Here is a 26885-nt window from a genome sequence, read left to right on the forward strand (position 1 = left end):
TGATTTTTTGATTGTATCTGCTTTATTTTCTGAAAAAAAAAACAAAAAAAATATATAGTTTTCCCGCCTTTCTAAGCTAGTATAGTCCAGTTTTCAGGTTAGTGCTGAATTCAGGGCTGTGTTACAAGTTTCTGTGTTTGCCCATACCTTACTTGGATAGAAGGAAGTTTCTCTGTTCACTGTGAGAGAGGGAGCTTTGAGCAGCCTATCTGTCCCTGGAGGAGTGGTTTCAGCTCGGAAATTAGTAGTTTATTGGCCATTTTGGGCTAATTTCTATCTCTTTCATTTCCCTGCTCTAAAACCCGCATTTGCGTGGTTTTGCGAGCCGGGCAGCGCTGGTTAGCTAAGGTATAACTATTCCCAGCTCCACAAAGTCTACTCTTCAATTTTACCCTTGGAACTAGACAAACTTTCAACTTAAGCACTCAAACCATTCACTTCTGATACCGGTACTTGCTCAAAACTCATAGCAAGCACTAATAAACCTTGGCTCTAGACCCCCTATACTATAGAGAAGGACAAGGCTGTCTATTCGACCTTACCAGTCAATCAGTAAAACAGTTCACTGTACCTATCCAAGCATGTCCAAAGGGCAGTTTCCGGTGTACTCTCAGGTCCAACTGGTGAATCTGGGGATTTTGAGGCAATGTTACAATTGCCTCATGTACACAGACAACCCTCTCCTCCTTCCACCAAACACTAATTCATGCAAGAGATGCAATTATACAGCCAAACTGGAGGCTAAGCTCTCTCAACCCAAGACTGGACCAGGCAGTCAAGAGAAGAAGGGAATTACTTGCATCACACCACCAGTCTCACACAGACCTATGAAACCAGCACCAGCAAAAAATGCACAAATACACGAAAACATACTCCGAGGCTCTAAATAAAAATCTGCAGAAGCAACAGAGACCTCCAAAGCAGACATCCAAGCAACCTCCACCCCCAACACAAACCGTGAAACACATACTTCACAAAACCAGTGTGTCACACAATCACAGCCCTTGAGGCAAAATAACATACCCAACACTCTGTAGTCAGGCACACGGACGTCCCACTCACTAGGCTGAACAAGGAGAAGGTTACTGATAGCTGCCTGTCTGGTGCCAGGATCCGCCACATAACACAAGCACTCAGGTCACTCTAGAACAAGTACAAATACGACTCTGTCATTGTCCATGTTGGTGTAGGTGACCTGAGCCGTACCTCCCTGGACTACATAAAAAGAGAAATGGAAGAGCTCTCTGATCACATAGCCCAAGCCGGTATGACCCTTGCCCTCACCAAGAATGATACCACGGTATAAAGAAAAGATTATCAATTTCAACAATTTGCTAAGCTTCTGGTGTCATTCAAAGGGGATCCAGTGTCTGTCAGCCTGGGATGACATGCTTGACAAGCCACACTGCTTCTCTAGAGACGGCTTGCACATGTACCCATAGGCTTTCAAATACTGGCCAAGGCTCTTGTAACCCCCATAGTGACTTTTTTAGGTAAGGCTCAAAAGACAACCCACCGCCGTAAGTAGCACAAGTAACAAAAAACTGAGGGTAATGCTACTCAGTGCCAGAAGTCTAAACCTCAAAATGCACGCACTTGAGGCACTCCTCAATATGGAGAAAAGTTGATATATGTGCAGTAACAGAAACCTGGTTTAAAGCTCCAGAGAGCACTAACAGGCTACAAACCCATACCATGCATTTCGGCCACAAAACCCAGACCGAAATACAAAAGGCGGGGGCGTATCCATATTCATCAAGGATGCCCACACCTCCAGGTTAGTGGCACAGCACGATGCTTCAGAGAGCATCCACGTACAACTAACAATGGGCAAAACTGCAATTCAAATTGTAGCTTGCTACAGATCACCCACCATGTCCCAGAACCCCCATTCCGCATTTCTGGAAACACTGTGAAACATAAAGGTCTTACCAAACATCCTGATATTGGGCGATTTCAATTACCCAAACATTAGCTGGGAGAACTATTCAAGTACTAACTCCCTTGCCCAACATTTCCTAGAATTTATAAACTCAAACACCCTGGATCAACTGGTCAACACCTCCACCAGAGGTGAGAACATATTGGACCTGGTCATCGCCAGCATGGGCGACCGGTGTTCCACACCGGAGGTCAACCCCTCGCTGGTTAGTTCTGACCATAAACTAATCACTCTGGGTATCCACATTCTGCCCCCACCCCCGGTCAAAGAAACCATTGTGAAAAACTTTTCAAAAGCGAACTTCACGTTACTTAAGACCGAGGTGGAAAGTTTCAAAGTCCCCATGCTAAAAGATAACTTTGTCCAAGCTGCAAAATCCCTTACTTATGCACTCTACGGGCACCTACAAGAATGCATGGATCGTGGTATCCCAAGCAAAACCAAGACTCACTCCTCCAAGAAAAGGAAACCAGTCTGGTGGACCCCTGCCATAAACAAGCTATACAATAGAAGGAGGAAGCTAGTACAGAAAAGAGTAAAATCCCAAGAAGGGAAGACATCCCTGATCAATATCGGCAAGAAACTACGATCCCTCATAAAATTATCCAAGGCTAACTTTGAAAGAAAAATTGCCAAGGACTCCAAAGATAACCACAAGGCATACTTTAGCTATGTCAAGAGTCTAAGTGGCAATTCTCAGATGTGCTCGGAGTTAGTGCAGAATGGCACAAAATACACTGAACCGACTGATATCGCCAACATCCTGGCAGACAGGTTCAGTGCAAACTTCACCCCCAAAAGGGCCCATCACCATACCAGAAGAATGTAGTGCCTCTGAAATCACAGACACTCAGGTTAGAACAGCCCTCTCCAAAGCCAAAAACACAGCATCAGTGGGACCAGACGGTGTCCCAGGATGCGTCCTACATGAGCTCAAAGATGAACTAACCCCTCACCTAAACACACTGTTCAAACTCATCCTCTTCACAGGCTACGTGCCCATACAGTGGCGCACAGCAACGGTGGTTGTGCTCCACAACAGACCCCGGGAACTATTGCTCTATAAGCCTGACTAGCTTGATCTGCAAGGCTATGGAGCGCATCATCATGGATCTCATTAACAGAGACATTGGAAACCTCCAAACACTGGACCCTACCAAGTTTGGCTTTGTTAAGGGCAGATCATGTCTCCTAAACCTGGTGGACTTCTTTGAGACAGTTACCAAGGCTATAGATGAGGGAAAGGTGGCCCACACAGCCTACCTAGACCTTGCAAAGGCCTTCGACACCATTCCCCATTCTGGTATTATAAACAAGCTCACCAGCCTGAACATAAACCCGTACGTCACGAGATGGGTTGCCAACTGGCTCATGGACAGAACTCGCATGGTAAGAGATGCGGGAGCTAGATCTGACTCTAAACTGGTTACAAGTGGCATTCCCCAGGGCTCAGTCCTAGGACCCCTCTTGTTTGGCATATACTTTTCAGAGGTACAGGCAAGCACAGGAGGACTATGGCTGACCAAGTACCCAGACTGCAAACTAGGGGCTATGATTGACTCTCCGGCTGACACAGACATCCTCCAAAAGGGTTTCACTGAGGCAAGATACCTGGTGTCAAAACCATGGCCTCAAGCTAAATGCCAAAAAGTGCATAGTCATCCCCTTTGGAAAAAACAAAGTACCCACAAACTACCACATAGGTGGTAGCCCCCTAAATACAGAAGAAATCATAAGGGATATTGGGACCCAAGTAGCTAGTAAGCTATCCTTTGATAATCACATTGCCAAAGTGGTTAGAAAATCCTTGTATGTGGCCCACCTAATCACAAAAGAGTTTGCATCCAGATCAAAAGAGGTCATTGTGTCCCTCTATTCATCACTCATCAGACCCATCCTAGACTACAACGCCCCATTTGGGATGTACCTTACAAGACACCTGCAACAGCTGGAAAGACCACAGAAGTACCTCACCAAGAGGATCACTGGCCTCAAACAGAAGAAACTCCAGCTGTACTCTGTTGCATGCTGCCTACTCAGAGGTGATCTCTGCCTGACATACAAGGCCATGTCCAACCCAGACTTGATGGACATGCTCCACCTAAAGAAAACCATATCCCCTCGAGCCACACGCTCTAGGGATCTAAACCTCACCACGGCAATAAATAGGACATGCTGGAGGGATAGATTCCTGTCCCAGAGACTTTCCATGCTCTGGAACAAGATTCCAGTCTACATCAGGCAGAGCTCGTCGTTAACCCTCTTCAAGAGAAACCTTGACGAGTGGATGAAAAACAAAGTTTACCCCAGGGATCACTTCAGTGGCTCTGCTGGACAGAGGCACAGGGAACTAATCTAAGGGGGCGGTGAAAGCAAACCCATTCCAGTTAGGCGGTTAAATGCCTTCGGGCAGATAGCCTAGTACCTACCTATGAACCTATGCAGTACTACATTTTGCAGTCTTCAGACATGACACTTGAAACAAATTGAAAAGGTGCAATGTTTCCTTAATGGATTAAAAATACAAGTGTTCATGTCATCATGGCCTCTATCTGCTGTGTAAGGAGGTGACTGATTAATTTCTTTTATGAAAATTTGTATTGGGAATGCATCACTGGTGAAATAAGACCATTTTCTATAAAAGTCTTTAATAGAAAAAAGCATGGCAGATAACTGCCATAGTGCCTTCCAAGGTTATAGAATAAGCTTCTTCATACAGTCAGAAGCTAGTCTGTCCTATATTCATCCTTAGAGTAGTGTATGCTTTTTATAAAGTATGCACTTCTACTTATGTTAATGGTTGTGTATATTTTGTTATCCATGAGCAAGTCCTGAAGACTGCAAGAAAATGCTGAAAGTGTAAATACTATTTTTTTAGTATTTATGGGTGCTGTCAAGCATGCACCATGTAAGCCACAAAGTGCTAATTAAATTGGAGATTGACAGCCTTATGCCCACGCAGCAGTATCAAATGTTGCAAGTTTAGAAACATAAATGAAGTATAAAAATTAACTATAAAACCACAAAGGTAAGTGAGTCCAAAGGGTTCTTTGTCATGAACATTAATTTCAGCATTTGGAATTTAAAAAAAAAAAGATTTGAAGTGGAATTTGGCTCATGATTCTTGTGGAAGGTAAGGGTTTACACATTCCAGTTTACAAGTGACCTTGGCCCCTGCACCCACTAGCAGTTTAACAACCAAATTCCATTTTGTGCTCACAGTCTTAGTGCTAGCCCCCTTGGACACGTATCACTTAACAGTGGATACTTCTCTCAAAATGCTTCCCCCCCCAAGCACTTATAATTGTAACATTTTCAGTTGCCTCCCCTAAAACTATTAAAGATACTGTTTTCAGATTAGCAATTGGCAATATTGCATCTGTTGGTGAAGGCATTCATTTAGACAGTTGTAGGCTTAATGTGACCCTAAGTAAGCCACGTTGATATGATGCTCAGAAAAAAATGTAATCAGTAGAGTACAGAGAGTATGTGTGGCTACCCCTTGCCCACTAGCCTAATATGATCAGCTCTGAGGTCACAGTATGTTAGAGGCTCACTCATTCAGTATGTAAAGCAGTTCTTACACACAGTAAATGCTTCTGTGTTCAAACTGATGTATGTTTGCTTGTTATATTACTAGCTGTCCAGTTAAAGGCTTCTTAGTATGTGTACTGCATCTTTGATTCTGTTTTTAAGCTGTGTAACACAAACACGGAACATTTATCTTGAAGAGAAGTAATGCCATTGGTTAGGGTGCACAGATAACAACTTCTCTGTTACTTAGTAGTTGGTTAAAGAAGTCTCTTAGTCTGACTTCAAAGAGATCTGGCAGCAGGAACAGTCAGAACTAATGCTTGGTCATTAGGACCACATGGATCATTTGGAAATATTGATTGTTTCCAGGCTACCAACCTCTTATGTTACCACTGTAGTTTACTGCTCTTCTAGAATGTTGTTTTCTTCGTTTTAAGAGCTTGAACACTCTTTAGCTTTCATCCTTCAGGCTTATGAAATTGGTAATTTTGTCAGGAAATTTACATTTTCTTCTATTATCTTCTTAAGAATGTTACAGGCTTTTGGCATTCAGTGCATCAGTGGTTCTAGTATTAACGATCCCTTGTGGCAAACAAATTCCCTAGTAGATAAAATGCATGTGTTGTCTGTGTTGGTCTGTCCCATAGTACAAAATAGTTTGTTGTGGGGGGGGGGGTAATACAAGGAGGTGCAGTAGTGCTTAAATTTCAAAATTGTCTTATGATAGAGATTGAGTCTGAACACATTACTTATCAAAGTTCATCATAAAGATTCAGAAAAATAACTCTTGAAAAACACATACTCTCTTCGTCCATAAACTAATGGTGAAACATACTCCACCATTGTAGTTATGGAGCCCTAATCTGTGTCACACCCAAGAAATAAGGCAATCTTACCCTTCCTGATACTTGAACCTGACTTCTCCTTCAGCATCCTCTGTTCAGAGAGTACCAGAGACACCTGTTACAGTCCTGCATTCATCACATCCTGTCAGTTGTGTACATGTACTTCTTCCATAGGTAGTTATAGCCACCTGGCTGTGACAATCAAATGTCTGGCCTCCCTACTGTCAACAGACTTCAGATCCTGGCCTATTTAAAATTAATATCCATTAGTTCCCTCCAACTTATTCATCCATACAGTCTAACACTGGTTCTGCTGATGGTGCCAGTGGCTCCTACCCCCCCCATACTGCAACTGGAGTTGGTTTTGCTGATGCTGAATTTCTAGATATCAGATGTTCTTCGTTTTTCACTGTTGCAGTCATCTCATTTGGGTTCTCTGCCTGCAGGTAGCCCTCAACCGGCCTGAGTACCAGAATTTTGGATTCCTGCGTCGGATGCTGTCTCTTCTTCCATAATGTCAGGTCATCAGGGGTATAAAACATGCAGCCAACGCCATTACATCAGTCTTTCTTGCTGTGTGATGCTGATGCCCAAAGCAGAGGCAGTTGGCAAGTGTCAGTCGGCGGACTCCTGAAATTTTCGTTTTCGAGTTTCAGAACCGAAGTCTTCATAAAAAGAGAAGTACCCCATTGGGGATTCTTTTTCTTGTTCCAATCGATGTCAGTAAAAGTTAACAGTTGTCTTACCTGTGGAAACCAAAATACCTCATAAAGATTTTCATTCGTACTGCATTCCTTGCTTAGGCCCAGACCACGACGTACCTCGCTGTCGGTTTTGTGCCTTGTTCAATCTCCAAACTATTTGTCATCAGGTTATTTTTGCAGCAAATTATACTGGTACTCTGTATCAGTACTCCGAAATGGCTTTGTTAAGCCATCCAACTACCAATCTTCCGAAAAAATGTAAAGATAAAGACAGGCGGCATAGGTCCAAAACTGCTGACGATGTTTCCGTTAAGCAAGTCGCCAGTCTGCCGGTACTCAGTGAGGTGCTTTCACAGGCCCTGATATCCACCACTTCAAATTCGCAGGCCTCTACTGAGACCCATTCGGAGTCTAGTATGACACAAAATGCTTCTTCGACTATGGAACCTGCGGATGTCTCTACCTTGGATGGATCCGGAGCCGCTGTGTAGGCACTGGCTTCTGAGGGTGTATTCAGGCCTACTGATTTGCATGTTGAACCAACGCCATCTTCTTCATCTAGGCCTAAAACTCTCCACGCCTAGAAAACCGACGTCCAAACTGCATGCTCAATCCCATATGCCTAAAAAACAAATGCTTAGAATGGCTGAAGACCTTATTACTTTAATTCCTCCTCTAAGAGACCTAGAACTGATTTTCCTTCTGATTCTTCTGTTCCTTCTGATTATCAGGATTTTCCCTTATCTACTTATGAGGATTCTGATGCAGAGGACTCCATTCCCTCTGCTTCATCTCCAGAAGATTTTTCTTTTGGTGAAACCTTGCACACTCTTAGGGAGCATTTCCGCTGGGAAAGCCAGGATTACTCTGATTCCAAAAAGAGGCTTAGGGAATTTTTACTCCTTCCTCAACACAGGCCTTTAGCTATCCCAACTGTTCTGGACATTGTAGATGATACTTTCTTGGAATCTAGCCTTTCCCCAGACACTTTACCTCCAGCTCCCAGAAAACCTGACCGGTATTACAGAGTACTTGACTTTCACAAGTTCCTTTTCAAGAATCCTACTGCGGATCCAGAAACCATTTACCGAGGACCAAAAGGCATTAAGGCTACTGCTGCCAAAAATCCTACCCCCTCTGATAGAGATTCTAGAGCCTTGGACAGGTGGGGTAAGAAAGTATACACTTCTGCCAGTTTCATATGTTAAAAGTACCAGCAGCATATTATGGGACTACTTAAGCAGAAAATGATGTTGATTCCTGACTGTGCTAAACACAAAGAATTACAGGATTTAATGCATTCTGCTGAACAAGTTTGTAAACATACTTTGCAATGTGGTTTTGACTCCTTGGAAGCATCTTGCAGGGCTGCTGTCACTGGGTCTGTACTTAGAAGGCATGCTTGGCTTAAGGAGCAAAACTTGCCAGATCATGTTAAAGCCAAATTACTGGATGCTCCCTTAAACCAAGACCGCCTGTTTGGCAACAAGTAGAAGAAGTTCTTAAAAGGATGGAGGAAAAAGCTAAATCTATGCAAACTGTTAAAGATTTCCTACAAGTTCAGCCTCCCAGATTCAGTAGACATTGGACTTCTAAGAACTGGTCCTTTCCAGTCTCTTCCAGGCCCTCTCAGTCCAAACCCAGGAATAGCAGACCACCTAGGTCCTGCTCAACTGCCTGCTCCCCTTAGGAGGAAAGCTCGCCTTGCATGCAGAAAACTGGGAACTCATTACCCAGGACAAAATGGGTTTTGAATATAGTTTCCCAAGGATAGAGATTCCACTTCCACTCCCTACCAACCCCAAACGGTTGGTCAGACCTACCCCCAAATCAGTGGGCAGAGGCCCAACAGCAAGTTCTCTCTCTTCTAAGTACCAGGGCTATTCAACCTGCCCCAGCAGAACAAAGGGGACAAGGATTTTATTCAAGACTTTTCCTGGTACCCAGAAAAGACAGCACCTGGCGTCCTATCCTGGACCTCTCTATTCTGAGTAATCCCAAAATTCAAGATGCTAACACTTCAACAGCTGTTTCCTATGCTAGACAAAGATGCCTGGTTGGCAACCTTAGACTTAAAGGAAGCTTACCTGCACATTCCAGTAAGGGAATCTTGCCAGAAATACCTACGCTTCAGGGCAGGCTCCATGCACTATCCATTCTCTTCACTTCCCTTTGGCTTATCTACTGTGCCCAGGGTATTCACAAAGTGTCTAGCTCCAGCCATTGCATTTTGCAGGCAGAGAAATATTCAGATTATACCCATACTTGGACGATTGTCTGATTCAGGCAGAAAGTCAGGACTTGCTATTACAACGTCTGAGATTTGTAAAGAAACGTCTAACCTCTCTGGGGCACACCATAAACAAAAAGAAATCTCACCTGGTACCCTGCCAACAGATTGTATTCCTGGGAGCAAGCTTGAACACAACTTCCCAGATGGCTTTCCTCACTCCAGAGAAACAAGTTTATCTGGCAACCTACTTCAAACTATTGGCCACAAAGACCCAGCTATCTGCAAGGAAAATTCTTCAAGCCCTGGGGTTCATGGCCTCTTCCATACTACTAATTCCATATGCAAGACTGCATATGATGAACCTACAATGGTATCTGAAAAGCCTTTGGTGTAAACATTCTCAGGATCTGGAATCTATGATTCCTATCATTCCTTGTATAAAGACAGAGGAAGAGGCCTGCTACCATAACAAGGGGCTCCCTTTCACTCTACCCCCTGCTGCCCATACCCTAACAACAGATGCATCAGAGTATGCATGGGGGGGGGCTCACATGGCAGGGTAGTGCATTCAGGGCAAATGGAACCCAAGACAGATGCATCTGCATATCGACCAAAAATAAATGTTAGCTGTACAGAATTCCTTGACAGCCTTCAAAGACCACATTCTTCCAGGACGACTGTTGATAAAGACAGACACCACAGTTATGTGGTACATAAACAAGCAGGGGGGAATCCACTCGTACCCTCTCTGCAGACTAGCCATGGCTCTGTGGGACACAGCCTTGAGCTTCCAAATGCACCTACAAGCTCAATTCCTGCCAGGCAAGCTAAATTCACTGGCAGGCGACCTTGAGCAGAAATCTCATGGACCCACACAAATGGAAACTGGAACCAAAAATATTCAACCTCTTGAGGAACAAATGGGGGACTCCAGAGATAGACCTCTTTGCCTCCCCTCAGAACTACCAATTGGACAGATTCTGCACAAAGACTCCCCACACTGAAGCTTGGAAAGTGAATGCCCTGTCCTTTACCTGGGAAAGCCTCTCGGTTTATGCCTTTCCCCCTCTGCCTCTCCTCTTGAAGGTTCTGCTAAAAATGAAACAGGACAAGCCAAGAACAATACTGATTGCACCAGACTGGCCATGCCAGCACTGGTACCCCCTCTTGCACAGTATGACACTGCTGGAACCATGGCATCTGCCTCAGACCCCCTCCCTGCTGTCCAGCAGGAGGGCCAGATTCTGCACCCTCAGCTTCAAACCATGAACCTTGCAGCCTGGCTTATTCCTTGAACTCCCCAGTAGCATCCCTCAGTAAGCAGGTGCTGGATGTCATTCTGAATGCCAGGAGGCCTAGTACTAGAAAAGCTTATGCTGAAAAGTGGAAAAGATACTGTTCCTGGAGCCAGGCTCAGGGGATGGTAACAACGGTGCCCAGCGTATCTCATATTCTTCATTACTTAACAGAAGTGCTCCACAAGGGCCTATCCTTCTCATCAATTAAAATTTATACCTCTGCCATTTCAGCTCATTATAGTACTGAGACACCCCTCTTCTCTCACCGTCTGCTAAAATAATTCCTTAGAGGGGCCAAAAATTTAAGACCCCCCAGGAGAGCCCCTACTCCAGCCTGGGACGTTAACTTTGTATTGGAAAAGCTCACTCTCCATCTTTTTGAGCCAGCTGCAACAGCAGAGTTGAAATTCCTTTCTTGGAAAACAGCCTTCCTTCTAGCCATCACTTCAACAAGAAGAGTGTCTGAATTACAGGCCCTCATGATAGTGGAACCCTTCATTATCTTCCATGCAGACAAGGTTTCCCTGAGGACCAATCCTTCCTTTATGCCCAGTGTGGTGTCTAGTGTGGCCCTTAATCAGTCCATTCACTTGCCTACTTTTTTTCCTAATCCACAAAACAAAGGAGAAAGAATACTGCACTCTCTGGATGTGCACAGACAACTTGGATTCTATTTGGACAGGACTAAGCCTCTCAGAAAATCTGAGCAGCTGCTAGTTGGCTTTGCTTCAGGGGCAGAGGGGAAGGCCATTTCAAAGCAAACCATTTTCAAATGGGATAGCCCATTGCGTCTATTTCTGCTACAAGCACCATGGAAAACCTACCCCACAGGGGATAAGATCACATTCCACCAGGGATGCATCTACCTCTACAGCTTTTCTCAGAGGAGTCCCTACCAGGGATATCCCAGAAGCTGCTACCTGGAGTTCAGTACATACCTTCACCAAGCATTACCACATGCCTCTTTTTTTCTAAATCCAGTGCTGGGTTTGCCACTGCAGTTTTGCAGGGCTTAATAGCTGGCCCTAATGCTCTCTAACTCCTCCTCCCTTCCTTAGCTTTGGGAATCAACCCTGTACACTTACCATAACTGTAGATGTTCCTCCAGCCCCTGACTTCTCTTGGTTCTACCTTTCCTTCTTGTTTGGTATATTTAAGATTGTGGGGGCATCTGACATCTGGGGCAAGAAAACCTGATTTAATGGCATCGGCTGCATGTTTTGTACCCCTGACGACCTTACTGCATGGAAGAAGAGACAGCATCCGACGCAGGAATCCAAGACTCTGGTATTCAGGCCAGCTGAGGGCTACCTGCAGGCAGATAACCCAAATGTGGTGACTGCAACAGTGAATACACTCGGACATCTACATTTATGGTAAGTATACACAACTGTACTTTCCACAGGCATATGTACTGCTAATATTTCTTATTTATAGCACTTTTTGATCAAAATCTGCTGTATCCACCTTTTCATTTCAAGGATGTAATGCTAGGAAGTGCCTCCACTACCTTGCTTTTTAGTGGTACACATATCCATTCCACACCTGTGGTCTGTTTTAGACCACTTTATTCCACCCATCCGTTGTTGCATCCTCTGAACCTGGTAGCCATGTTCTAAGATCTTCCTTACTCAGATCCATTGGATTTTCATAGCCCCAGTCTGTAGACCACATTGCTTCTCCTTTTGTAGCAGTATCTTTGTCATCTCCATTTCTTGAAAACAGAGCATGACAACTCCACCCCTACCCCACCAAAAGAGTTTGATGAAATCCGTGAATATTTATTTGACAGAGAGGAAGAATTGTTTGCACCATGTCCTTCGGATGTTTTTGGGTTTGGACATATTTGTAATCTGATGAAAGAGTGTGGCAGTTGGCCCTCAAACTCTGTTTCCTCTCCATAGAGGAGATTATAACAGGCTTGTCAGTTGACCAAATGGTCCTTTGACATAGTTCCATCCTTAATACATGCCTTCCAGTACTTCATCCACCAAAATGAGAAATGCTGTTTTGTCTTCAAGAGATTCATGAATTCTAGATAGGCTAAGAAAGTCCATCTTTTAAATCTTTTGTTTTATCCATGTGGAGACTAAACTTCCTTGCTGAATTGCTGCAGTCTGTAGCGGGAGTGCTGATGGTGACTTATGGAGGCGCTCGGAGTGCAAACGTCCACTACATCAGCAGTTAGCTCCTTCATACTCTGAGTGGTATATGATGCAGTAGCTAGGTCAGCCATAGTGACATAAACTGGCATCATTATATGCCACCAATCCTTATTTTACCCTTTCCCTTCTGCAGGGGGCATCAGGTTATTCTTTGGACTACCCTTTTAATGATGCTTACTTATTTGGAACATTTATTGATGAATCTCCTAACATCTGTAAAAAAAAAAAAAAATAAAAAACACGCAAACCTTTACAGCTGCAGAGGTAAAATTTCATTTTCCATAGTGATCCTCTTTCAAATCATAGGTAAACAAGGGGAAACCTTATTTGTACAGGTAGTTCCTGCAGAGGACAGACAACAGGAGAACCAGCAGCCTTACCATTACGTTTCCCTGCAAGGATAATGATCCAAAGGCCAAGACCTTCAGCAGTCTCATGGTTGCCATTTCTAGAAGCAGTTCTGACCCCCATGATTGCTGTCCATCTGTCAGATGGATATATTGCTGCCTTCACACATCTGCATGGTTGTTTCTTACAGTGATGTGCAGGTAAGGGAGATTTTCTAAATTTTATTTATACTTTGACAAGGTTAGTCCTACTAGACTGGTAGCCTCTTTTTCAGGGGAGACTCGAGGTGATATTTATATTACTACGGAAAGTTGGCCAGGTCATCAGGGTACTTCCCTTACTCTTTTTGATAGGTGCTGTGGGATTGTTTTGCATCAAACTGAGACCACCAACTCGAGCAGATGGTACCTCAGTTTTATGTCTCATCCTACGGCTGAGACACTGAGGAGTGCAAAACCTCTCTAATCCTGTTCTGCAGTGTCAGCAATCAAACCACCTGGAGTAGGAATAGAACCCACAACCTCCTGGTCTTCTAGCACCGAAGGCATGTGTGCTACCTGTTCCACCACTCTACTTCCACAATGCCCCTATTATCATCCCTTTCCAGATATTCCTTTCTTCTGTAGTTATAGTGAGAAAGGAGGTGCAGCATCTTCTCCAGCAGAGCCATCCAGGAGGCCCCGTCAGACTAGCGAAGACTAAGATACTACTACATATTATCCTTTTTAATTTTAAAAAAGGCAAAACTTTTGACCAGTGGGTAAGCATCTTTATTCTCAAGTCATGTTGCATGGTTACACAGCTTAGGTCTGCTTTTCAGGCTTTTGGGATACTCAAGATCAGTAATTATAGCAGAGTTCATTTTCATGTGTAAGCCAGTCACTGTCACTTCTAAGCAAGGTCTAGGTCTAGGCCTCATTCCTGATTGTTCCTGCAGTCAGAGCTGTCCTCACACATCCATTGTTGTAATAATTACCCATAACTCTGGTTTTAGTGATGTAAAAGTGGTGTTTCTATAAAAGTCCTTCCATAAGACTTCTAAAACATCATAGCTGTCTGCTTAAAAAATCTGACCCCTCTCTAGTTCCTTTCAGGACACAGGGCTTTTATATCTGTGCACGAGATGAGCCCCGTTTTTGCCACATTAGTAAGATGCACATTAAAACAGGGGAAGCACTTATTACTTTCTTTTAACAAATATTCCTGGAACGGCTTGAATTCAGTATGTTTTTCTTTCTTACAGTGGTAAACTTTCACTGCAGATTTCGGACGTGTAATTTCAGGTTCTTTTTTAAAAATAAGTATGTGGAGTTTTGCTAAAAAAGTGGTTTAATTTGTTAAGAATGCATGTTAATTCTGTACCTTCTTTTACAATTAAGTTAAAATTACAGAGTTAAATGCATTTCTGTTTTTAATCTCTCTCTTAGGCCTTTGAACCACGACCTGAAGATCATGAAACGTATGGGGGAAATCCTGAAGAACCACATAAACTGCATCTTGTAACCAGAATCAAAAGTGTCAAAGGTCGCCCTTACTGGGAAAAGAAAATAGTAAACGATCTTGATCTGGGCAAGGTGTTGTATTGCACTTGTGAATCCCACTTTTGTCTGTCTAAGTGAGGGAGTTATATTGTGAGGCTTTATTGTACCTAGAAGTAGATGCCATGTAACGCCCCCCCCCAAAAAATCTGTTGAATCAGCTGAGTCATTTTATTAAATTCTTGTTTTTGTGAATTTTATATCAGTTTTCTTCATGTATTTATTTATTTATTTTATTTTACATTTGTTGACCAGGATAGTCCAACTGGGTATATGTCCATTTTCAGCGGAGGCCCAGGGAGAAAAGCTCCACATACCAAAAGAGACAGTACATACATCACTGAGTGATAAACTCAGGCAGACATGTTTAGAAAAATATAATCAAAGAATACAGGCAGATATCAATATACACAATGTGCAGACTTGCATCTGACTGGCAAAGACATATCAGAAAATGTGAACATAGAATACAATCAGATCTTATAATTCACAATGCTTAGACATTCAAATGCTATGCGGCATAAGATACTTGGCTAAACAGCAGCTTGGGTAGCAAGACATTTATTAGTGAAGTTGTTAGGTTTAGAACAAGAGCACAGCCAATGAGATGTGAGGTATTTTTTGAGTTCGCTTTTAAATAGGGGTAGTGAGGTTTCCTTTGTAATGGTAGTAGGGAGTCAATTCCAGATTTTACCGGTTGAGTTGGCAAATATAGCATCGCCTGCAGAGTTGTTGGATTTTTGGGTCTGTATCATTAGTTTATCAGCTGAGCATAATGGCCTGGGTGCACTATGAGGGGTGAGATTTTTTTGAGGGCATGGGTGTTATCAGGTTGATGGAGTATTTTATGCGCTACTATAAGCTGGTTGAACTGTAGAAGGGTAGGATACTCTAGCCATCCCAGTGCTTTGAGGTTCTGGCAATGGTGGGTCCTAAAAGCCATCCCTGTAGTGAATATGGCTATATGATTGTAACATCCTGATAATTTGTTAAGATCGGTTTTGGATAGGTTGGTGAGTACAGGGGAGGCATACATAAGGGTAGAGAGGAGGTGTGATCTTGCAATAGCTACCCTAGCTGGGGGGGTGGGGTGAGGAAAGGTTTGGCTCTGTACAGGGAGCCAAGTTTTTTGTTGACGGACTTAATAGTGTGATTGACATGTTTATCAAATTTAAGGTTGTTGCCGATTATTATGCCTAGAAGCTTTGTATGCTCATCAAGGGAGATAATGGTGTCATTGCTAGATTTGATGTTGAAGGAAGGAGGAAGAATTCTACGGTTAGGGGAGAAAAGTAGTAGCCTAGTTTTGTTAGGATTTAGAAGCAGGCGGCGATTAGCTAGCCATGTTTCTACCGTGCTGAAAGTGGTCTGAGTGAGGGTTAGAAGTTGTGTAGGAGAGGAGGCAGAGCATATTAACGTTCAGTCATCTGCATATTGGATGCAGGTGGCTCCTGGGATGGTGGTGTGCAGATCATTGATAAAGCTAGAGAAAAGAAGGGGACCTAATATGGAACCTTGTGGGACACCTAGGGTTAGAGGAAGTTGGGATGACAGCTTGCTCTGCCATAAGACAGCCTGCTGTCTACTGTTTAGGTAAGGGTGAAACCACTGTATTGCATGTTTTTTCATGTCAAGAAAAAGTGGGCCACATTTATTGCAGTCCTTAGCACACAACCTTTAACAGCTGGGATACTCATTTTTCTACTTCTGATGAAAAGTATCCTGTTCTCATTTACTAGTGAGGCATGGATGTTTCCAAGCATTATGAATTAATTGCTCCCACTGTTCCATTTCTGCATTTCTTTCTGCAGGTTTTCTTATGCCTGGTAGGTCAGTGTGTTTATTACTCCGTGATTACGTACAGTGTTGTTGACTTTTTTTTTTCAGCTGTTCATGTGATTAAATTTATCTTTGCATTTTATATGGTTTTGATTATTTGGAGTGTTTGACCTGCTGACATTTGTTGTAGGTTTGCTGTTTACAGAACTGTTTGTGTTATAACTGCAGTATGTCAAAGGGTATAGTGAGCAGTAGGGTGCTGTTAATAATAATAATAATAATAATAATAATAATAATTTGTCAAAGGGTATAATGAGCAGTAAGGTACTGTTAATAATAATATGTGACAAAGGGTATAGTGGGCAGTAGGGTACTATTAATAATGTCAAAAGGTATAGTGAGCAGTATGGCACTAGTAATAATATTATTATTATTAGCTGTTATAAGCTCACTAGGCACTGGTGCCTTTCTTCTCTGGTGAGAATGGAGAGCTTTACAGTAAATTTGAAATATTCAGAGTTGCACAGTTCACAGATATATACTGAGGGACCCAAACTCATGACTGCATGATGAATCTCATTTCCGTCAGCTAAATTGCCAGGAATGCTAATGCAGGTGTACTTTAGTTCTGTCACACAAAGTGCTTCTCAGTATTAATAGAGACATTTGGGTTGCTGAAATTAGAATACATTGAACTTGTTAATGGATATTGGTAAGATGGACCCTGGGGTACATGTAAATGTGCTTTTGGGAACCTTCTTTAGTGTTGTGATATGAAGAATTTGGAAGGGTGTGCAGCAAGTGTGGCTTTTATGAAATGAGGGTGACTGCTTTCTCTTGTAACATAAAAGAATGGACTAAATAATATCAGGGGTCAGTGGAGAAATGTCTCCCCCTTAACAGTAAACCGCCTTTGAGTCCGTCTTAAATTTTGGGGTCTGCAGTTGTGATATGCTCATGTCCTCACATAAAACACATTTTTATATGTGTTGGTATGGAGTGTGCACGTCTTTCTTATTGTTTTCAGACATTACTCGTTTTGATGTTACTGTTCTACAAGGTTGCTTCTGCTGTGTTTTCATATCCTAGATCTCACATGTCTGTTACTGCCTCTAGGCTGGCCTAGTAATGGCATGTATATCTCTTCCCTGTGTTTCTCATTTTTCTTTCCTCAACCATTAACTACATGAAAAACTTTGAGAAAGGTCTTTATATTATTTTATAGGGCAGTTGCCTTATTTTTGTGTAGATAAATTGTATTGTTTTTGACTGCAACAGTTTAAGACTAGCATTTGTCTTTCTTGGTGTTTTTTAACCCTTTACCTTCACGTAACTGAACTGTGCTTTGTTTTTGGTAAACTATTAATTCATATAGTTGTGTGGGATTATAATTTTTCTTTCTGTAACACTTGCCTAAACTGTATACTGTAGCCCCCTTTCTTGCTGCTTTCAAACTATTCACAATCTTCATGTTTTTATCTGCTTCTGTATAGAAGCAAGAGATTTTATTATTTTTTGTTTATTTACACTATTCTGTATTAGCTTCTAATAATTTAAATGGCCCATGTCATTGAGTCTGTCACAGGTCATGCCCTCCCATCCTTCCAATGAATCGGTCTTCTCATCTATCATTAGTATTCTGTGATGTAGCAGGTCCTTTTGAAGGTATAATTTCCTCCTGCTTTGCAGTAAATAAAAATATATGTTGGTAAGATGCCCTGTCTGTATTTCGTAAGTTCCTGTATACCCTTAATGTAACTTTCCACTTGTTGTTGTGGTATGCAGCATTTCGGTTTTATCCTGTTGTTTTAATGTTGAAACGGATGTTGGTAATCAGTGATGTCTTTGTAAGTAAAATGCATTTTGTTTACTGCTTGTGTTTTTTCTACAAATAAACACAATGTTTCAGTATAAAATAAGCATTTCTAGTCTGAATTTTGGTTTGTTATAGTATGTAGCTATAGCTGTTTGTTAGTATTCCTAGCCAAAGCAGGTCTTCTAGAGTGTAGATCTTTTCCATGGAAATTGTTAATCTGCCCAGACTGTATGCATTCTTTAAATCATACTGTTGTACACACCCTAAAGAAGCCAAGGACTGATTCACTGAGTCACATATCCCCATCATGTGTTTGTCTAAGATCCCATTGTTTGGTTATCTTCTAGTTTTTACCAGCAGATCTTTCACATAGAGATTCAGATTGTGGCTCCTTCTCTTGGCTGACACTTAACCTTTTTTTTCTGTTTTCCTAATCTCTTGAATGTGAAGCTTGGTTAACAAGACAAATGGTACAGGTTACAAGAGTAAGAAATATTACTTGCATTTCACTTATTTGTCTGACATTTATTTTCCATGTAGCCCATCCATCATTTTATAGGGTCTATATTAGAACACTGAACTTTCAAAATGTCGAGTGTTCTAATATCGACCCGTTTTCAGCAAATGCTGAAAATATCGAAGAAACAGAAAACCAAATTTTTTCCTAGGGAAAGAATTTGGTTGTCCATTTCTGTTGCTTCAGTATTTTCAGCGCTGTGGTGGAAGGTTACGGGTCAGGTTCAGGTAAGTGTGCGATTGTGTGGATGTGAGGGTTAGGGCGGGTTAGGTGAGTTAGGGTTAGGGCGCAGGTCAGGTAAGTGTGCAATTGTGTGGACGTGAGGGTTAGGGCGGGTTAGATGTGTTAGGGTTAGGGCGCAGGTCAGGTAAGTGTGCAATTGTGTGGACGTGATGGTCAGGGCGGGGTAGGTGAATTAGGGTTAGGGCGGGTGAGGTGACTGTGCGATAGTGACGGACCTTAGGGTTAGGGTTTGGGTTAAGGTAAGTGGATAGTTAGTGGTGTATGTATAGTTTAGTGTAGGGTTAGGTGTAAGAGTTTAGCTGTATGTGTGTGTGGATTGTTTGTTTGTTTGGTGTGCTTGTGTGTATGTGTTTTGGAACAGCAAATTTTTCCCTAGGAAAAAATTTGCTGTTCTGTATGTTCGATGTTTTAAATTTTCGATTAATAGGGTTCGATATTAGAACACTCGAAAGTTTGGTGTTGTATTATAGACCCCATTTTATACATGTTGTATCCACAGTATGGAAACTTCTGGAAGAGCTTTTTATCATTTATTTCTAGAGAACATACCACCATACTCTCTAACAAGTTGCGGAATGGGATAGTTGGTTTGTGCCGTTTTCATGGCTTCTTCCATCAGCAGTTTTACCGTCCTGAAAACCCTTTGCTTGTTTTGCTTTTGCATCTTGTGCAAATAATTATGTACAAGTGTCTTTGGATGCAGCACTAGTGTCCTTGTGTATATTTTGTCATCTATATAAATCATTAATGTCAGTCCATAGCACATCAATGGACTGAGTGGGGAGGTTTTTTTTTTAGGCTGCTGCTAATTGTAACCTACTGCCATGTGAAAAAGGGCATGACATTTCTCCGCATGTCTCAGAATAATTTTCATAGTAGTGTGGTTACTGATGTCTTAAACATTTTGTGTTATAAAATGCCAAAATCAGACTTTTGTCCCCAGGGGATCTTTATACAGTAGTTTGTTTCCAGTCTGAAGTAGTTTACTTCATTTGATCTTCAACTTGTGGGTACCAGATCCATATCGGATTTAAGCCGGTGATTTCACTAACATCTGCTCCAAGCTCCTCTCCTTATCCATAGTACACCTCCACTACCTTCCAACCCTCACATCTAGGTTGCCGCATCTTGCCATTAGCATCGTGACCCTGAGCTCTGAGTTTGTGAGTTGAGTAGTTTGATTATTCAGCAGTTTTTTGAAAGTTTGTTGAGTGTAGTTTGTTAGTGTAGGTTCCCTTTCTTCCTCCCCTCGCCGGTGCATCGTGTTTTAGGGTTTTTGTGTAGTTTTAGTTAGTTGGTTAGTTAGTATGTTGTTGCTCCACCCCCCCAGCGTTCTGTGTGCCTTTTGAGAGTGTGGTGAGTGGGTCTGAGTAGGAAATAGTTTTTCTTTTTCTTTCCTTCTCTATTTTGTGCTAGACTTTATAAGTTTTTTTGTAAGCGACATGACTAAACCCAAGCCAGTCTTTAAGAGGTGCACTGAATGTGGCCACAAGCTGTCACCTGCTGATGGCCACACTCTGTGTTATGTGTTTGGGTGTAGCCCGTTTAAGCACTGATTGTGCTATTTGCGCAGGCTTCAACCCACGCACCATCGATAGATGGGCCAAGTTGGCCTTGAAAGACCTTCTACCTACTACGGAGGCGGCTGCATCCTCTGCTGCTTCAGTTACAGCGGTTGTTGTGGCCGCCTTTCCTTCCTCTCTTGTCCTTCCTTTTCCTCCCTCCCAGGCTGGGACACACCCTCCCACTTCTAAGCCTGCAGAAGCAGAGCGCAGAAAAGGCAGAGAGAAGGAGAAAGAGCACCAGCCTGAAGCGCAAGAGGTCCCTGGACCTTTCAACATCAGGAACTCCTGCCAAGAGTCAGTCTAGGCTCCGTAACTCCCCTCGGCTTCGATCTCTCATATTGTCCCCGAAGCTTGAGGAGCCACGACCACCATCTAGTGCCTCAGTTCTTCGACCCGCCAGGTTGGAGTCCGTGGCCTCGTCGCAGTCCCCCCCCCCGAAGCCTTTCCGAAGGCCACATGGATAAAATGATGAGGAGGTTCATTCGTGCACAAATCCAGATGGGAGTCTTGCCAGCCCCCTCTCTATCTAGAGGGGGGAGCTTGCTTCCTTTCTTCACACCAATTAATCTTCTCCAATCCGACCACCGGGTTCAGAGTACATGGATCCGAGGATGGCCTTAGTCAGGGGGTCAGCGCAGAGAGTACTTGTCTCCTCGATGCCAGCATCTGCTTGGAGCATGTAGGATCCGGGCAGTTTGGATCTGAGTGGCTCTCGTAGCCAGAGCCTGGGAGTCAGATCCGAGGGAGTCTCTTTCGGGTCCGGCGTTGTTAGGCCAAGCCCCTCCCCCCTCAGAGCTCTATCCACTTCAGGCCCGGCTCTGATTCTTGCGTCGGATCCAGGGAGAGCGGTTTCCTTATTGATGGCTCAGGAGGCACGTTCTCCCTCTGCATTTGACGTGGCAGAAAGGGTTCTCTCCACTGGATCGAGACTCTTGACTATTTCCTCGGACTCCGCCTTGACTCCCTCTGCTTTGTCTACAAATCCCATAATTTTACCAGAGGGACAGTCTGTCCTTAAGGAGCCCCAGGCATTTCCCTTTGAGGAACAAGTGGCGTGCGAGTCCCCCCCCCGGAGACCTTCCTCTGATGAATCCGTGTTTCTGGAGGCTTTTGGCATGGGTCCATCTAGTGTCCCCTCCCGCAGATCCCCTGGTGGCCTTGGTCACCTCGTGGGCCTGGAAGGAGCCGGACATCGTGGAACCAATCCTGAAATGACCAGACAAAATTTTGAGCCCTCCTGCTGACAGACCAGTGTGGAACAAAGGGTCTCCTGTAGATGCTATGATGGTAGCTGCAGCCCCCAAATAGGAACTAGCCCAGGAGAGTTCCTTGGTTCATCCCCCTGACCAAGAGTCTAGGATGATAGACTGCTTGGGGAAGTGGGTTTATGCAACAGCGACCTTTTCAATCAGGGAGCTGAACTACCTGGCCCACATTACTAGACTACAGCGCGACCTTGTAAAGGAACTGGCTGAGTCTCCCCCTAATTCCATGTCGCAGGAGGACAAGAGACACGTTCTCCGTGAGGATGGCCACTTTAAAAGTGATTTTCCAACACATCCATGCGACTCCTTTCACATACTACTGAAGGAGTGGCTAGGGTAGCTGGGTCTGGCGTTTCCATGAGTCGTAACGCCTGGCTCAGATTGTCAGTTCTCGGAACCTTTCAAGGCGTCTTTTGCCAATGCCCCTTATGATGGTTCTACCCTTTTTGGTAAGACCGTCAAAGACACCTTGGTCCAGAGTGAGAAAGATGGGAAGACACTGTCTGCCATCAGAATCTGCTTCTCGAACCCTCAAAGATCCTTTTCCCAGAATCAGTGAGGGCAAAAGATGTGGTTCCAGAAGTCTCAGTATTCCCGAGACACTCAGGGCTCTTCTTCCCCTAGAGACAGAGTGGGACAGGATATACGCTAGCCCAGAGGCAGAGGGGGTCCGAGGAATTTTGGGTCTCGAGAAACATTTTCGGACAGGCCCACGCAGCAACCCTGGGGGGGTTGCCCGACTGCTCTACTCTGGAGGCAGTCGGGGGTCAATTGTCATTGCACCTGACGGCATGGGAGTCCATAACATCAGAAAGCTGGGTGCCTCAGATTATATCCATAGGATACTCAGTCCCTTTTGTGGTTCCTCCCAAACCTCTCAAACACCTCCCGGATGTACCACCCACGCAAAGGGAGGCAGCAACACTGGAAATTTCCAAGCTGCTAGAGAAACGAGCCATCAAACCCGTCCCCCCAGATCAGTCCGGATCGGGCATCTACTCCAGGTTCTTTTTGGTGCCAAAGAAAATGGGGGACTTAAGGCCCATTCTGGACCTATCTACCCTGAACTTGTCAGTTGACAAAGAAAAGTTCCAGATGATCACTTTACAGTCCATCATGCTGTACCTACAAGAGAGTGACTGGATGTGCTCGTTAGACCTCCAGGATGCCTACTGTCACATAAAGATGTACAGAAGCTCCAGGAGGTTCCTTCTCTTCTGGCTTGGAGTCTATCATTACCAATTCTGAGCCCTACCCTTTGGTCTCACCACAGCCCCCAGAGTGTTCACCAAAGTGATGGCAGTAGTAGCGGCTCACCTGAGGCTTCAGGGGATTCAGGTCTACCCGTACCTAGATGATTGGCTCCTCACTGCTCTCACCAGTTATCTACTTTGCCAAACCAGGGATTATTTCCTACAGCTTGCACTCTACTTCGGGATTACAATCAATGCATCCAAATCTCTTCTGAATCCTGTCCAGGTGATAGACTACAAAGGGGCATGGATAAGACACACTATAGTCCAAAATCTTCCTCACCATGGAGAGAGTTCGTAACCTAAGGATGCAGGTTTCCCTCATCTGCCAATGTTCTTAGTGTTTCACTGTTGCAGTCATCGCATTTGGGTTATCTGCCTGGAGGTAGCCCTCAGCCGGCCTGAATACCAGAGTCTTGGGATTTCTGCATCAGATGCTGTCGCTTCTTCCATGATGTCAGGGATATAAAACATGCAGCTGATACCATTACATCAGTCTTTCTTGCCGTGCGGTGCCCGAAGCAGAAGCAGTTCGCAAGTGCCGGTCAGCCGACTCCTGAAATTTTCGTTTTCGAGTTTCAGACCTGAAGTCTTCTAAAATCAATAGCGCCAATCCCACTTTAGCCATCAACCTATTCAAGTTCACTCAACTTACTAATTCCTTCACTCGACCCAACAAATCTAATCCCCCTGGCACAATACTTCACTGGATCCTAGTATCTCATCCAAACAAAATTATAAAATCAGGCGTCATCCCTGACCCACTAGGAGACCATTTCCCTGCTTTCGCCATTCGTGCTACTCCCTCCTTCCCACACTCTCACCACTACATTCATACTCGTAACCTATCTAACTTTACCCCTACTTCCTTCTGTAACTCTCTTAAACTATCCAACTGGAACCTCCTAAAAACACTACCACTAGATGAAGCCGTTGACTACTTCAATTCTACATTTTTAACTGTCCTAAACTCCCAAGCCCCTATTACAACAAAAAGAATCAAAACTATTAACTCCCCCTGGCTCTCTAAAGACATTAAAAAGATAATGCTTCAAAGAGAGAACCTGGAAAGCCCACCTTAAACATAAGGATCCACAAACCTTCCTCAAATATAAACAGTTGAGAAACCTAGTCAAAAAGCAAGTCATTAGGGATAAAAGTCTTACTATATCCAACTACAAGAAAACAATGCAAGAAATCCTAAACAATTCTGGAATTCTATTAATTCCCTCCTTAGACCAGGTACAAAAAACAACCCCTCCCCTGATACCAGCAAATCAGACCACGAAGTAGCCTCCCTTTTCAATTCATTCTTTACCTCCTCTATCGCTGATCTAACCAAAACTTTCTCCAACAATAACCCTCCCTGCTCAATCTTCAGTCCCTGTATTCCTTGCCCCCTCCTTTGAACTCAAACCTGTATCCACCGACCTAATAAAGAAACTTCTCCAAAAACTAAAGCCTTGTTCAAATATCCCTGATAACATTCCATCCTCCTTCCTAAAAATTTCATCTGACTCTATTGGCATACCAGTCAGCATCCTAATAAATAGGTCTTTACTCGAATGCTATGTACCCAAACTATGGTGCCCTGCCTTCATTCTGCCTCTCCACAAGGGTGGCAAAACTTGCTCCGTCTCCAACTTCCATCCCATAGCCATCCTCTCCCCTATATCCAAATTTCTTGAAAAATGTATCCACCTGCAACTCTTGCCATTCCTTACCAAACACCAACTTCTCTCCCCTACTCAACACGGCTTCCGCCCTGGACATAGTACTACCACTGCTCTTCCCTCCTTCTTACACTCTGTCAACTCTGCACGTGACTCCGGTAACATAGTCTCCTCTGTTCTTCTAGATTTATCCAAAGCCTTTGACACCATCTCTCATTCACTCCTTCTAAACCACCTCTCTAATCTCAACATCTGCCAAAAAAACTCTCTCTTGGTTCTCCAGCTACCTTAGAAACAGGTCCCAAGCAGTGAAATGGGCCCAAGCTACCTCTTCTTTCCTTCCTAGCCCTACTGGTGTACCACAAGGTTCCATTCTAGGCCCATTACTATTTAACATCTTTATTAATGACTTCCATAAAGCTATTCCCAACACCAAAGTTGTGCAATATGCCGATGATTCCATTTTAATCTGTTGTGCCCCAAATCTAGCAGAACTAAAGACCCTAACATAGATTGCCTTTTCTACCACAGAAAACTGGATGCTCCAAAATCATCTTGCCCTAAATGCAAACAAAACTAAGATCCTCCTTTTTACCCCATCTGAATCATCCTCTCTAGATAAGAACTCATTTTTAATTACCAGTCACAACACCTCCACCATTGAGATTGTCTCCTCCACGAAGCTTCTCGGCGTTATAATTGATGACCAACTAAAATTTAATGACCATATCCAACTAAACATAAAAAAACTCACATAAAACTTGGACTACTGTATAGAAATAACCACTTCCTCTCTCCTCGCACCAGACCTACGCTTGCCTCTACTTTCCTTCTTCCCTCCCTCCTGTACGGCGCACCCCTCCTCACTAATTTATCTTCTACACTTACCTCCAAATTGGAACAATGCTACCACAAAATCTCTAGATTTGCCACAAATGCCAAATCCTCCTCTCATCATTGCACCTCCCTCCACTCCTTAAACTGGCTGGAACTCCCCAATCACCTTGACTTTCTCCAAATCTCAACAGCCCACAAATTATTCTTCCACCCCTCAAACTGCCCTGCTCTTTCTAATATTCTGCAACCTTATACCCCCACCCCCCTTAGATCCTCTCAACAAAACCTAATCACAGTTCAAAAACCTAAATGCCCCGCAGGTCAATTGCTCTTATCCTTTACCCTAGCCAAAAAATGGAATGCTCTGCCCTCCTCACTTACGACCTACACCAACCCAAACATCTTCAAAAACCAGATTCATTCCTACCTCTACCAAAATAGGAAATGCAATTGCACTCCTCAGCCTTTACCTCTGAAGCTATCCTCCCACTTCTCTCCTGGCTAACCTCTCTTACCTACCTAATCTCTTTAATATACTCCGCTTATATTCCTAATTATTACATCCTGATTTCTTGCCTACACCAGGATTTTCCCCCTTGAACTATTGGGATTTTTTTCTTTTACTTCTCAGTCTCTGATTACTGTTATTTGTAATCCAATAGTCTCTGAAACTTTTATTGTAACTTTTTATTCAAATTTTTATGTAATTTCTTTTATAAATTGTGTGTAACTGTATGTAACTAAGCACATGGAGCTTTTCTCCCCGGGCCTCCACTGAAAACGGGCCCCCAAGCCCAGTGGACCTCCCCGGTAATCAAACTGAAATAAATAAATAAATAAATAAAATAAAAGATAAGTACCCCGTTTGGGATACTTTTTTCTTGCTCTAACCAATGTCAGAAAAAATTAATAATTGACTTGCTTGTTGAAAGCAAATACCTCATAGAGATTTTCATTCTTACTGTGTCCCCTGTTTAGGCCCAAACCACTATATCCCTCGCTGTCGGTTTTGTGCCTTGTTCAACACTAGAACTATTCGTTGTTGGGCTATTTTTTGTAGCTAAATATTTTCGCTCTGGATCTCCGTACTCCGAAATGGCTTCCTTAAGCCATCCGACTACCGATCTTCAAAAAAAATGTAAGGATAAAGACAGACTGCATAGGTCCAAAAGTGCTGGCGATGCTTCCGTTAAGCTAGTTGCCAGTCCGCCGGTACTCAGTGAGGCGCTTTTGCAGCCCCTGATACCCGCTTCTACAGATTTGCAGGCCTCTACAGAGACCCATTCAGAGTCCAATATGTCGCTAGATGCTTCTTCGACTATGGAACCTG

General features: G+C 43.5%; 1 protein-coding gene across 2 annotated transcripts in view; it reads left to right on the top strand.

Annotated features, from left to right (window-relative positions):
- The window catches only part of MRPL30 (mitochondrial ribosomal protein L30), a 308728-nt gene that overhangs the window by 151892 nt on the left and 129951 nt on the right, over positions 1-26885 (top strand). For both annotated transcript variants that reach the window (XM_044072175.1, XM_044072176.1), the window contains exon 4: positions 14497-14643. In XM_044072175.1, the coding sequence (XP_043928110.1) occupies positions 14497-14643 (147 nt within the window). The remainder of the gene's footprint in view (positions 1-14496; positions 14644-26885) is intronic.

The sequence above is a fragment of the Protopterus annectens genome, chromosome 5.part0, assembly GCF_019279795.1.
Source record: "Protopterus annectens isolate FY-2018-M chromosome 5.part0, PAN1.0, whole genome shotgun sequence".
Taxonomy (NCBI): domain Eukaryota; kingdom Metazoa; phylum Chordata; order Ceratodontiformes; family Protopteridae; genus Protopterus; species Protopterus annectens.